Source organism: Clarias gariepinus, chromosome 9 (genome assembly GCF_024256425.1).
Source record: "Clarias gariepinus isolate MV-2021 ecotype Netherlands chromosome 9, CGAR_prim_01v2, whole genome shotgun sequence".
NCBI lineage: Eukaryota > Metazoa > Chordata > Actinopteri > Siluriformes > Clariidae > Clarias > Clarias gariepinus.
The window spans coordinates 14,956,371-14,969,486 of record NC_071108.1 but is presented as its reverse complement, the minus strand read 5'-3'; the positions used below and the strand labels follow the sequence as shown (position 1 = coordinate 14,969,486).

The 13,116-nt window shown below is 37.9% G+C and overlaps 2 protein-coding genes across 3 annotated transcripts in view; one reads left to right on the top strand and one right to left on the bottom strand.

The window, feature by feature from the left end:
- Nucleotides 1-97: 97 nt before the first annotated feature.
- Nucleotides 98-5,132, top strand: si:dkey-183p4.10 (uncharacterized). Its single transcript, XM_053503514.1, has 7 exons — nt 98-228; nt 389-549; nt 761-2,467; nt 2,609-2,678; nt 2,980-3,040; nt 3,136-3,255; nt 3,961-5,132. Exons 2-7 carry the CDS (start codon nt 507-509, stop codon nt 4,060-4,062), a joined length of 2,103 nt encoding a protein of 700 aa, XP_053359489.1. The 5' UTR covers nt 98-228; nt 389-506; the 3' UTR covers nt 4,063-5,132.
- A 98-nt stretch (nt 5,133-5,230) lies between these two features.
- Nucleotides 5,231-13,116, bottom strand: part of kcnq2a (potassium voltage-gated channel, KQT-like subfamily, member 2a) — a 48,185-nt gene continuing 40,299 nt past the window's right edge. The window contains exons 16-19 of one of the 2 annotated variants that reach the window (XM_053503519.1): nt 10,573-10,704; nt 9,975-10,025; nt 6,499-6,616; nt 5,231-6,360 (exon numbers count right to left, since the gene is read on the bottom strand). In XM_053503519.1, the coding sequence (XP_053359494.1) occupies nt 5,662-6,360; nt 6,499-6,616; nt 9,975-10,025; nt 10,573-10,704 (1,000 nt within the window). In that variant the 3' untranslated portion in view covers nt 5,231-5,661. The remainder of the gene's footprint in view (nt 6,361-6,498; nt 6,617-9,974; nt 10,026-10,572; nt 10,705-13,116) is intronic. The other variant, XM_053503520.1, reaches the window with a different exon arrangement.

Sequence of the window (13,116 nt, the reverse complement as noted above, 5' to 3'; positions counted from 1 at the left end):
AACTTTTGAATTCAAGTTCTATGTACACTGGTGGATATAAAGTTCACCGCTTGCAAAAACTGCATGGATGAAATGATGCAGACATGTTTGCAGGCCTTTTTTTTTGCAGCATGCATGTACAGCTGTTCCTGGCACAGAAAGAGGATGTACCTTTTCTGGGGTACTCAGTTGCGCGCGCTTGAAACCACAGCTCAAATCAGGTTTGACTCAACACACAAAGAAAAACAGGTAATTTCATGATGGACTTTTATTTTGGGTAAACATATATTAACAGTTGTGCAATATCATACTTCAGTCCAAAGTTTTATGACTGAAATCTTTTAGGTTTTTTGTTTTTGTACGAATGTGCATGAAAGACGAAAACATTTTCATGACCTGATTTTGACAGGAAGTGACTGTGAGACAAAGAAGAAAGCACTTTATTATCGCAAATTTGTGCTCGAGGTTGTGAGAACTACAGGAAATTTGACAAATGAGACTACAAGCTACAGTTTTCAACAACGAAGATGGAACCAAACATTGCGGATTTGCTTAAGGATGCGTTTTCAGGTAAGAATAATTATGTTTGTACTGAAATTAGTATAACTTAAGAAAGTTTAATCTAAAGCCTAGGGTTATTCAGGCAAATCCTCTATAAACTATGAACAACAGAGGGGATTTCAAGTAGAAAGCCTTTCTACAAGGACCTATAACTATTTAATGAACCCTTTTTTTAAATATATTTTCTAACTGTAATACCATATTTTTGTATTTCCTTTAGAAATTGACATAGATTTTGGGGATACCCAATCAGACGAGGGCCCTAACACGTCCCAAACACAGCCAGCTGCTGAAAAGGACATGGATATATTAAGTAGTGATAGTAAACTCTTGACAACATCAGAGCAAGGCTCACTCGACACCTTCACTAATGTTTATGAGCAGGAAGAAAGTGAAGAGAGCTCTGATAGCAGTGAGAGTGAGTTAACTGATGTATTCACTATCAACACAGAGTCTACATTTTGCCTCTCTTATAAAACAAATAATGATGAAGTTGTAAACACGATGATGAGTGAAGCACCACTAAACTGTACAGCTGCAGAGGAAGGAAACATGCAAAGTGACTTAGCAGGAGGCGTTTCTCCACACGGACTAGTTACTGAATTCAGTACAACAGGAGATGAAACGCAGCTGGTAAAGGAAGAACATATAGAAATATGTGACGAAGAATATCAGCTAAAGACATTACCTCCAACGTCCAACAATAGTCAAACTTCAGAAGAGACATCATCTGAAACAGATGAAGAATTGCCAGAGAACTCCAACACGACAGAAAAAACTTCTCATTGTCAATCTGTTGATATAAAGGATGAACCTTTTCTTGCAATGAATCCAAATACTGCTGACAGATATTATATCAGAGACGACATGAAAGAGTTTACAGAGGAAGACCAAGAACAGATAGAGGAAAGCCTTGCAGATTACCCCTCGGATTTATCACACAGTGAAACCGAAGAACCTGCCGAAAACGCTAAGGCCCAGGCTTTCACTCTCATAGACCTCAGCTCTAATGATGAGTGCTCCACAGACAGAATGGAGGATTTTTTCAATGCAGAACATGAGAACTTTCAAAACAAAGACAGTCCTGCCCTAGATCTTAATTCTGGGATTAAGGACCTGGAGGTCGAAATGACCTCAGCATCAGAAAACTTAGATGAAGATGTTCAAGAATGTTTATCAAATGATAGAAACACAGAAGATGACGGCAAGTGTAGTGAGGATGAGCAAGAGCTAAGTGACGTTAATGATCAAGCAGCCTACAGTAGCAGTGATGATCATAGCACGAGCGAAGATGAGCAGAATTTCATCTCATCAGTGAAGCAGGAAGAGGAAACCAATCATGTTACACATCATGACTACTCAACAGAGGACATAGAGAGGATGGACAATGATATTGATTACATAATACAAGATACAATGGACATGGATTCTAACAATCTTGAAATACAGAATTTGCAAGACTTATCCAGTGATATTGAGGAAAGAGGCTTCACAAACACAAACTCTATTTTACATTATGAGAAATTCAATACAGAACCTACAGAATCACACAGCCGCATGGACTCGGGACAATCAGACTCAGCCATGAATGACAGTGACAAATTATTTTCAGAGGCTTTATATGATGTAGGAGATACCAGAAACATAATACCTGAGGCTTTGTGGTCTTCGGCATTGCTGATGGATGAAGACAACCTGTGCTTAGATGAGTATGACTGGGATTTGACTGGTGAAGAGTCATTTAAAATAAGTCCAGGCAACGGAGAAAATCAACAGTACACAGAAGAAGAAGCCCTGGAGGATTTAGGCATCGATGATGACGATGATGATGAAGAAAGGAATGACCGGGACTGGGAGCTCGAGAAAACTAGAATTGAGGCATTTTACAGATTCTATGGTGACCAGACTGAACCAGAGGATAAAGCAGGTAAGAGCTACAGAGAACATACTGTATGTCCATTCTCACCGGCCGCCTTTCCAACAATGACAAGTTTCAAATGATGGTAAATAAAAATACTGTAAAAAAAAAAAAAAAGTGCAACATTTTTACTCACTTTATGTTCTTTAGGCAGGAACCATAAGGTTACATTTCATTTGGAACATGAATCTTCTGAATGTGATGATGAAGATTCTGACAGGTAAGGAATTTTTATATTAGTTTATCCATTATAGTGAAGATACTATATGGTCAGTTTCTCTATTGACTGTCTGCTTCTAGTTTTTTCTCTGCAAAATCCTCTGTTAGATAAAACGTGTAACTTACAGTATAAGCGTTCTCTAAGAGAACCAGACCAAAGAACTATTGATGATAATTGATGATTTTTGAAAAACTACAAAGCACTTTTGTAAATCCGAATGCCTAAATGTAAATGTAAAATGATTTTTTTCCTAAAGAGAAACTGCATATCTACCTGATTGTACTTGTTCCTCATCCCATAGCACTGAGGAGGAATCAGACTCAGATCTCAACACACCAGATGTCACCACATTAAAACCAGAGGTAATCATACTTACCTGGCTACATACTGTAATTAGATTATATCCATGACATGTGCAAGTATTATTTCAGAGCTCATGTTCAGGTTTGTGTTGTAGTACCACAGTGAATCAGATGACCCACTGGAAAGGCCTTACTATCCCGAGAGGTCAAGGATGCAACAGAAGGAAGAGGAGCCTGTGACTGCAGAAGTGAAGCAACATCCTCATAGGAACAAGGTAAAGAAAAAAACTGTAGTGTTGCGATCTGTGTAACTTTAAACAAAGAACGAGGTCAGTTTGAGCCTTTTTAGTTTAGCTTTGCAACAGTTGTGTTTGAGGAAGGAACAAATGTGTGTAACAAGTTTTAGATCGGAGAAGGTGCTTTAGATTAACATTAGTTAAATTATTTCTAATTATATTTACAACATCTGTACATTAAATAATGGAACGTACAGTAGTGTTACAGTTAATGTATTATTGTCCTATAAGGGCACTTCTTGTGCTCTTCTTATTTGTCTTATATCACATTGCCAGTGCGTTTTTTCTTTTTTGCATTTTTTTTATTGTTCAATGATAACAAAATAATACTTTTGTCCAACATATTAATACAAGTTTAATTCCTAATAATACTTACATTATAACACATATAAACACTTATTCTGTCAACTGTCATGCCTTATTAGTTTAGAAAACTATCCTTTAAAAAACTACCTGCAACAAGTTGTAGAGTCCAACAATACAGTACTAAATAAAGCAGACAGTGCAGAATTCAACAATGCAGTGGTATAAGGATTTTAATAAACAATGCAATTAATAAATCTTATATGTTAAGCAGACAAACCAGCTCACTCATTGGTGCATTAGTTAATATATATTTTTTCTTTTTAAATACGTTGATTGGTAATGAATTTGCTTCTCATTGTCCCTGACCATTTATTGCAGTGTCTTGCTGTGCTAAAGACCACTTTGGCTTTCAGCCTGCTGACAGCAATAGGAGTGGTTTCGTTTTGCTGGGCAACAGACAATCTGGATTGGATTCACTGAATTTAAACTTCATTGTAACTGGTTTAGAAAACACAGTAAGGAATCCATATTATTATCTGATAAAGGATCATTTTAGCTTTTTGGTATGCATGTAAATGTAGAAGCAGGCACTCTCTGAATAGTATTAATGGTTTAATGTTTGTAAAATAGGCAACAGGCAAAGTCCGTGTAAATTTGGCCAACTTTATTTCTTGTAACATTGCAGCCTTCAAACATGCTCTAGAAAAAAAAACCTTTAAAAATAGTTTTTTTCCGTTTCATGTAACAGTTCTTGTGTGTTTTAGTTTGCCATTAGTAGGGCATCAAGGGACATATTCTAGTTGAATGCAAAAAAAAAAAGAAGTGTATTTTATGTTGTTTTTTTCTTCTGGCACAGAATCCTGTATTAACGTTATCAATTCACATGCCATGCACTTAGTGTAATCGCTTATACTGGGACTGAAATATTTTGAAAGGTCTTCAGTAAAGCATAACGAGTCATCAGTCATGCCATTACTAAGGAATCACAATTTATTCCTTGTGGGGTAAAACTATATTACTCTTTATAATGCTCTACTGCATTTTCACATGAGTTCTTCTTATTGTAGGTCTGAAAGCTTTGTCTTTTTGAAAAATTTATATGTATAATTAGTCTTAAAAAACTTGCTTTTGCTTACAGAATGTGGAATGTTGGCATACAGTATAATCACAAGCTACCAATCAAATGTCTAAACCAGCTATCCACTATTTCTTACAGGGTTTTTTTTTTGTAATAATGAATATAACAAGCGTAGTTGTAGGATAATAAGATTTTGATAAGATATTAAACAAATGAGCTATTTCAAAGGCATGGTGATGCTTACAGATGGTCAAGGCAATGATTATGATGAACATTTAATTGAATGTAAAATGTAAACATTTTTACCTGTAAAAACTCCTGTAAATGTATTAATAAAAAATAAATACATGCTAAGTTTATAAATGTATTGAAGATGAAAGTAAAAATGTGTTTAGAAGTGCTCTCTTTGTGTCTTTGGTTGGGGTACTCATTTAAACAAAGGTTTCCATTAAATATGTCACATAAATTCATACTTACTCTTATCTGTTTATCATTACAGTCTCTTAATCTATCTATAACAGAAATGAAAAAAAAAAAAAACTAGGAGCAAAAGCAGGCATACTATCATTAATTATTATTGTGCAGAAATAAGTAAAGTGTCTTTAATATTGTCTTGGTAATAAGCACTGGGATCATAACTATACATATCTACAGTACATTAGTACAAACTAATGACCCATGAGATGAATAACTCATGCCAATACCTGCTTACATGAAAAGTCAACATTTTCAGTTTTTTTTTAAAGTGTGCAAAGAAGAAACATGTCTTGATTTAGAAGGCCACAAAGTACTGTTTTTACTTCACTCTCGTGCCAAAATTTAACCATACCAATTAACAAGTGTCCAATGAGTGGATCATGTTCATTGGGTTTTAACTGTGTTATTTTAGTCCACATGCATTAATGACCACATTGGAGTTCTTCTATTGGGTTTTTGTTGCCATTACCCACTCAGAGGCTCTCTAAATGGCTCTTTTTGCAAGTTATGTTAAGCATTTTATTCTACTTCAGACCTGGCCAGCCCCTTTCTCCAAATGCCGCCTCCCCTGTAATTGACAGAGGTGATGTAGCACCAGGTGTGTAAAGTTCTGAGTCTGTGTCCGATTCCCCTTCAGCCAAATAAGGTCTGATACGAGTACAGAAGGCCATTCCTCTTCCTCCCCCAAACAGTCCAAGATATGCTGGAGGAAGGAAATCCTCCCATTTGGCTTGTGAGATGCTAAAGCCACTGAATGAGCGGTCCAACTCCTCATGGTCCACTGAAGGAATGGAGAGGGACGTGTCGCTGTCAATGCCTGTGTTAGGCCGTGTGCGTCTGTGCCGTCTCTGGCGTCCACCCTCCCCACTGTCATGTGTTGGTGGAGGTGGGATGCGGTAAAGTGATGGGTCATCAGTACCTGGCGACGCCCCACGGCTGTTATTCCAAAGAGGAACTTTGAGCGGCTGCTCATTCTGCTGATGCCAGGATGTGGATGGTCGGCAAATGCTGTTGGCCGGTGTTCCAGTTGGGCTAGGCTCTGGGCTCTTGTTATCTTCCTTTTCATCCTGGATCCTCTCATTCTTGTCTTCTGGGCTGTGGTAAGGCGGTGCTGGATCGGCAATCTTGAAGCCCAGCAAAGCTTCAGTTTCAGAGCGGGGGATACCCATACGTGTGGTGTAGACATTCACCAGGAAGTCTAGTTTGCGGTCCAACGCACCCACCTGCATTTCCAAAAGTATGTCTGAGCTTTTTATGACACTCATACAGTATTGGGAAAGTGCCCCCTTTGTGTTATCACTAATACCACAACAATAATATATCTGGCATGTGGAACATTACATAATAAAAAAGTCCCATACCTGTTTCTCTATATTGACAAATCGGCCCATCATGCTGGGGTCATTTTCCTGAGCGATATCACTCTTGGGTTTCTCCTTATCCCCCGCTGATACTCCCTTCCCCACTATCTGGTCCACCCTGACAATTCATGAAACAATCTCTTCTGTCTAAGATACTGTGTATATTCCTCACAGATATACAATGTGCAAAAAAAGTCAAATAAACAATATTGAATTGTTTCAAGTATTCAAATAAATAGGGATGCAAATGTTTAAGAATATGCACTGAACCATGCACTGAAAAACTGTTGTTTATATGAAAATAATAATGATCCCTGGGAGATTTCTTTTTTCTTTTTTTCTTTCCTTTTTTGAAAATGAGCCATGCAAAATAGTGCTATGGTGTTCACTATTTTCATGCTATATGTACCATACACAACATCTAAAAATGAAAGTGTCACAGTCTCTGCAAGAGAAATATCAGAGGAAATATGAAACCATAATTCTGCTTTGCAATACTGTTTTCTTGTGCCTTAGCTTTAGCATCTTTCAGTTTGCAATAATGAGCATATGGTTTTGCATACTTGGTTGTTAAACAAACACATTTATGAACAATATTATGCTAATTACTTACAAATACCAAAGAGACTGGTTATTAAGCACAGCAACATTAGCTATAAACAGAATCGCCACATTAATATTTAGGAAAAGAATATCAAAATCAACATGACTAAATCCCGGAACTTGAAAAGGTGCTACCTATACATAACCTTTTTTAATGCAGTAATGTTAAAAGTGTTGACAATCCTTTTTTAATAAAAATGTAGCTAGAGCCTGCTGGAAATGTACAGGGAGGTGTCACTAAATTTCATCAAGCAGTATTTGCACAGAAACTTGTAGCAGACAGAAAAGGTGGCGTGAAACAGGAGCTGATATCAGGTCGTTTCTGCCTATAGATTTAGGAGATTATTTATTTAATCATTGTTATTATTTATTGGAATACATAACTATAGGTGGCACAGTGGCGTAGTGGTTAGCACTGTGGCCTTGAACCTCCAGGGTGAAATTCCTGCCTCTGGTGTGTGTGTTTACTCCCACCGTCCAAAGCCATGCACATTACTGTAGGTTGTTCTGTAGCTCATTCACGTCTCTGCCAGCGGCGGTGCGGTCGGCTGCACACACTGCTTCTCTGTCACACTCACTGACTAGAGTAGAAGCCGAGAGGGAAATTCTTACATAAATTTGCTTTTGATCCTGTGAAGCTGCTTTGCAAGAATGACCATTGTTAAAAGCGCTATACAAAGAAAATTGAATTCAATTGAATTTAATTATGTTAGACAACTAAGACTGCGCCCAAATATGAGCTGTAATCAAGACTAATGGTCAAACTAAAGATTGGACAGTTTAAGTAAGTGACAGTGGTGGCTCATCTATAAGTAGAGCCATACAGTATAAATCAGCCATATGAAGAAATGTTCATGTACAAATGTGAGGCTCCCTGTCACAATTAGCTTTACAGAGGAACAGAACAGGATTGGCAGTGTCACAGTATCTAGTCGGAATAAAAGTTTTGCTGAAATCTAGCAACCCTGTTTTACATTTAAGCTGGCATGTGCCAATTCCCAAAGTGACCTGCAATTCCTGGTGACTTCAAATTTGCATGCTACACCACATGGTCACCATGAACTACCGCACCCATAACAAATCACATGCACTGCAAACTGATTATTCATCATGCATACATGTTCTCAATCGGGCCCACACTCATCAAGCACCCCTTTGACAGAGCCTTTTGTTTACTCATCATCCAAAGATTACCAGCCTTTTGACCTTGAAATTGACTATCGATTTGGATTCGTTTGAACTACAGTACAGTACATATGCCCATCCACGTCCCCTCTATAGGCAGGATATTTCTTCGCGGGAAAGAAAACATCACTCCAAGCCTAACAAGTAAGTGGAGCAAGCTGACCAGGAAAAACAGCGTCATCCATTTGGTGACACAGCTCACTCCAACAGTCCTTCTTGTTTCCTTAAAATACAAAACCCACCACATCCCCTGCAGTTGACAACTGGTTTTGACATAGTGAATAAGTGGGGAGTAAGAGAGTATAGTTGTCCACATAGGATATTCATAACCAACCAGGCTGAAAAAACTTGACTCTAGATATACCAGCCCATACAAGAGAATCATCAACATAAAAAACACTCCTTTCATGTTTCTACACTTAAATCTGCTTACTTACCTCAAAATCCATGGAACCCACTATAATCGAGGGGGAACCCATGTACCAAGTAAGCAAAACCCTAGATTTTTCATGTAGGAATGGAGCAGTTGTCAAACTGGATTATCTGGTTAAATGATACAGCTACATTTACATTTAGGCATTTAGCACACACACTTATGCAATGACATTTTTATCTCATTATATATCTGAGCAATTGAGGGTAAAGGGCCTTACTCAAGGGCCCAACAGTGGCAACTTAGTGGTCGTGGGGTTTAAACCTGGGACCTTTCGAACCATAGTCCATCGCCTTAACCACTGAGCTTCCCTGACCCTATGGCCCCCTAGGAGGAGGCATGGGTGCCTGCTCAATACGCACTTGACTCCAACTTACAGTATGTCAGGAGTTTCTGGACAAACATCCAGAACAACTAAGCCCTGAAGTTTAACTGCCTCTTGACTTAGTTTTGTTTGGGCCTATGTCCTAGTGTTAACGTATGGTCACCACCCACTATTAAGGAAAGCCATGAAGTTGGCACAGAGCCCTAAAAATATCAACAGGAACAGGGTAAAATAAAAAAAAAATGTGCATTTATCATATGCATGCTACTTTCTAGCCACATCCCTGTCAGGTTTTTAATGCATGCAGCATGATGATCCAATATCCTCTAGGTATCTAGGAGATATAAAGGCAAGTGAATCCCCACTCTCCTGTGCCCACTCTGTTAACGTGGCAAAGTCACATGGAAAACAATATTGCAATGCAGAGAGATCCACCCAGCCAAGTGGTAATGTATTAATTATACTTAATGCCATGGGACATTTGATCTAATCGCTGAGAGGAAAAATCATTCAAAAGAAAGCAAAAAAATAATGTTCACAAAAATATTACCTGGTACCATGCCTTATGATGCTTCATGCGTAACTGATTCTATTGTTATTGGTGGGCTTGATTGTCCTTTCAAGTGCAAGAATAGCATGCATAAATGTATTAGTCCCCCACTAATACAGTATATGCTCACTGATGTGACTACAGAATTATTGAACAGCATTTACGATGTTTTATAGCTTTCATAACAACAGTTTGCATGATTTATGACAGGTATCTAATAAATATACTTATGATCAAGTAACAGAAAGCTACATTTATTGGAAGTTACATTTATTTCAATTAATTCGAGCTGGATGCAACATTAAAATGAGACGCTGTGCATTGCAATGCTGTTCAATAATGGGCAGACTGCAAACAGTTTGTGCTTTCTGATTACGTACTTCTTAGGGCGAGGGGTCGAAGGGGGTGGGGGGCCCACAATCAAATCTATCCTGCCAAAGTACATAGAGAAGAAATGGGGCAAAGCATCATGAAGCAACACATGGATACCAATCACAGTGCTCCACCGAGAACCAAGGACAAATAAGTGAGAATATATTCCATGCCCACATTTATCCTGACACACAGGCAATGTTCATTTGCTTTTGGAATATATTTTATATGTGTGGAACAGTGATTTGATTTCACAACATATATGAGTCACACCAAAATTTTGGGAATGCGAGAGAAAGAAAAAAATAAAGAAAATATTGGGAAAGTGAAACTTAGATCCATTCCTGCACAATATTTTTTTGAGGGTGCATGGGTGCTCAGAGATGAGTGAATGTGTCATGGGTATGAGAGAATTGACCCACTATAATTTATCATCATACATGTAATCACCAGAGGGCACTGTGCCTGATTATAGAAGTGGCAATATAAAATAAACATAAAATGTGAAATATTGTGCACAAACAAAGCATGTGAACAAGAAATTTGGAATAGACCCAGTTGTCACGTGAAAAAAAAAATGCAGCTGTGTTTGGACATAGGTCTTGCCTGGACTGCAGGCTCTTGATGCGAGACAGCATGTCTAGATTGCCTGCTGAATACTGCTCAATCACATCCATTACATCGTACGGCCTCAAGCTCTCTTTAAACCTCCTTTTCGACAACAGGAAGCGCATGATACTGAGAGCAGGACAAGCACATCTTTTCAGTTAAAAAGGCATATCAACAGGAGTGGCTTCATTAGCTGTGAAATTACTAGAAAAGAGAAACAATTACCATGACACAAACAATTACTATTTAGAGACCAATGTTTTAAAGATAATTACACTGGTTTATAATCATGCATAAATCAATTTTCGCAACCACAGAGTCACACCAAAAGATATCAGTTGTGCTTTTAGTAAAGGGCTTATAAAAAATATACAGTCCCTTCTGAAAGTATTGAAATGACACTAAAAATATGAATGTGAGCCAATAGATCAGAACTTCATGTTATATTTCCACAATTTTGTTATGCAATTATCTTATTACCTAATCCTGTGGCATCAGGGCAATGCAAATAGCCAGCAGTTTCAGATAATAATAATTCCCCCTTAACCATATTAATATGTAAAAATCAGTGATTTTATGTATGACATAATTGGTGGTCATACACACCAATTCATGAACAACAGTCTCTGAAATCAATCAGACTTTAATCAGATACAATAAAAAAGATGGTTAAAGGTATCAGGAAGGATAACCTGTGAGCAGAAAAACATATGAGCCAGTTGGGGTACAACAGCAGAAGACCACATCAGATGGCATTTCTGTAATTCAAAACCAGAAATCTGAGGCTGCAGTAGAGTAGTAGTGCACAGGTTTATCAAAACTAGACAGGAGAGGACTGGAAAAGCGTAGCCTTGTCTGACAAATCTTGATTTCTGCTGAGGCACATAGGTAGGGTAGGGTCAGAATTTGGATCCATCAACCCGAAATGTCAACCTTCCAGGCTGGTGGAGGTGGTGTTATACTCTGGGGAATGTTTTCTTAGCACTCTTTCAGCTGGGTAATATACATCAATTATTAGTTTAATGCTACAGCCCATATGAATATTGTGTTCCTGAAGAGTTCCTAAAAAATCTGGAGGAACTGCCAGATTCAATCCCATTAGCAAAGACCAGAATTTTAAAGGAATATTTTAAACATCTTGTGGAATTCAATTTGAGGCAAGCAAAAAATTTAAATGCTTATTGAGTGTTGGTTTTGGAAAATGAGCAGAAAATTTTCCCACAGTTTGTTTTTGCCGCATTTTAGTGGAGGTGAATCTTGGTTCTAGAACTTTTCTGGCTCGTCTCCATACTTTGCTGCAAATTCCATATTGGTTTTTCGGTTCTTATGCTTGATAAGTAGTTGGTATGGTCTCTAGATATCGGTTCTTAAAACGATGGATTATGATACCTTCACCACAACAATTGATCTAATAAGGCACATCTGGGCAACAAAAAAAAACACCTGTCAGTTGCATGTTCAAAAGTTGGTGGGTTCGAACTAAATGTACAGTGGAACCTTGGATTACGAGCACAATTCGTTCTGGAAGCAGCCTCATATTTTAAAACACTATCGAATTGGTTTACATCTTCCCATAAGAAATGATGGAAACTCAAATTTTTTCGTTACACAGTCCAAAAAATAAATACATAAAAAATAATTAACACAAAATATGAAGTAAAAATAAAACAAATTAACCTGCACTTTACCTTTAAAAAAAAGGAAAAATAAATCATGACAGATACTGTAAGTGTTTCTGTTTATGCGCACAGGCGCTGTGTATGTGTGTGTGTGTGTGTGTGTGTGTGTGTGTATGGGTGAAGCTAAAGTAAGGAGCCCCACCCCTCTCCCCCTTCTCATCTTACAGTTACCCTTCCTCCACTATTTTCACACACGTGGGCGCACACAACGGAAACACTGTTGTATCAACAACAAAAAAAAAGAAATCATACTAATGACACTCGATTGAGCGGAATCACTGCTGTAAAGTAAAAATAAAACAAATTAACCTGCACTTTACCTTTGAAAATAATCGCAACAGAGTTTCTGTGTAGAACAGAAAGAAAGTGTGTGTGTGTGTGTGTATGTGTCTATGAAGGCAAAAGTAGGAGGGGTCTGTGTGTGTGTGTGTGGCACGGTGTCCAATGATGCGCGCACACACAGACACAAAGAGCAGGCTGAGCCTTGAGCAGAGAGAGAAAATGGATTTTTAACCTCCCTAATGAGTCTTTCTTTTGTATTACACGCGCGCTGTACACACACACATACAGACACAAAATAAAATATGTTTTACACACATGCATGTGGTCACAGTGTTATAGTAAACAGTATTATATTATATTATATTATTATAGTTGATTATACCAGTAAGAGACGCGCACTATGATCCAGTAGGGAAGACGATTACCCACAATTCCGCAGCGCAAGAGAGAAAAAAAAAACGTTGGCTCAGTTGTGATCATGTGACGCTCTGGGCCAAAACAAGAAGCGCAAGCGTGATACACGATACTTGGTACTCGTAAACCAAGACTTGTTAGTTTTCCGAATCAAAATTTATTAAAA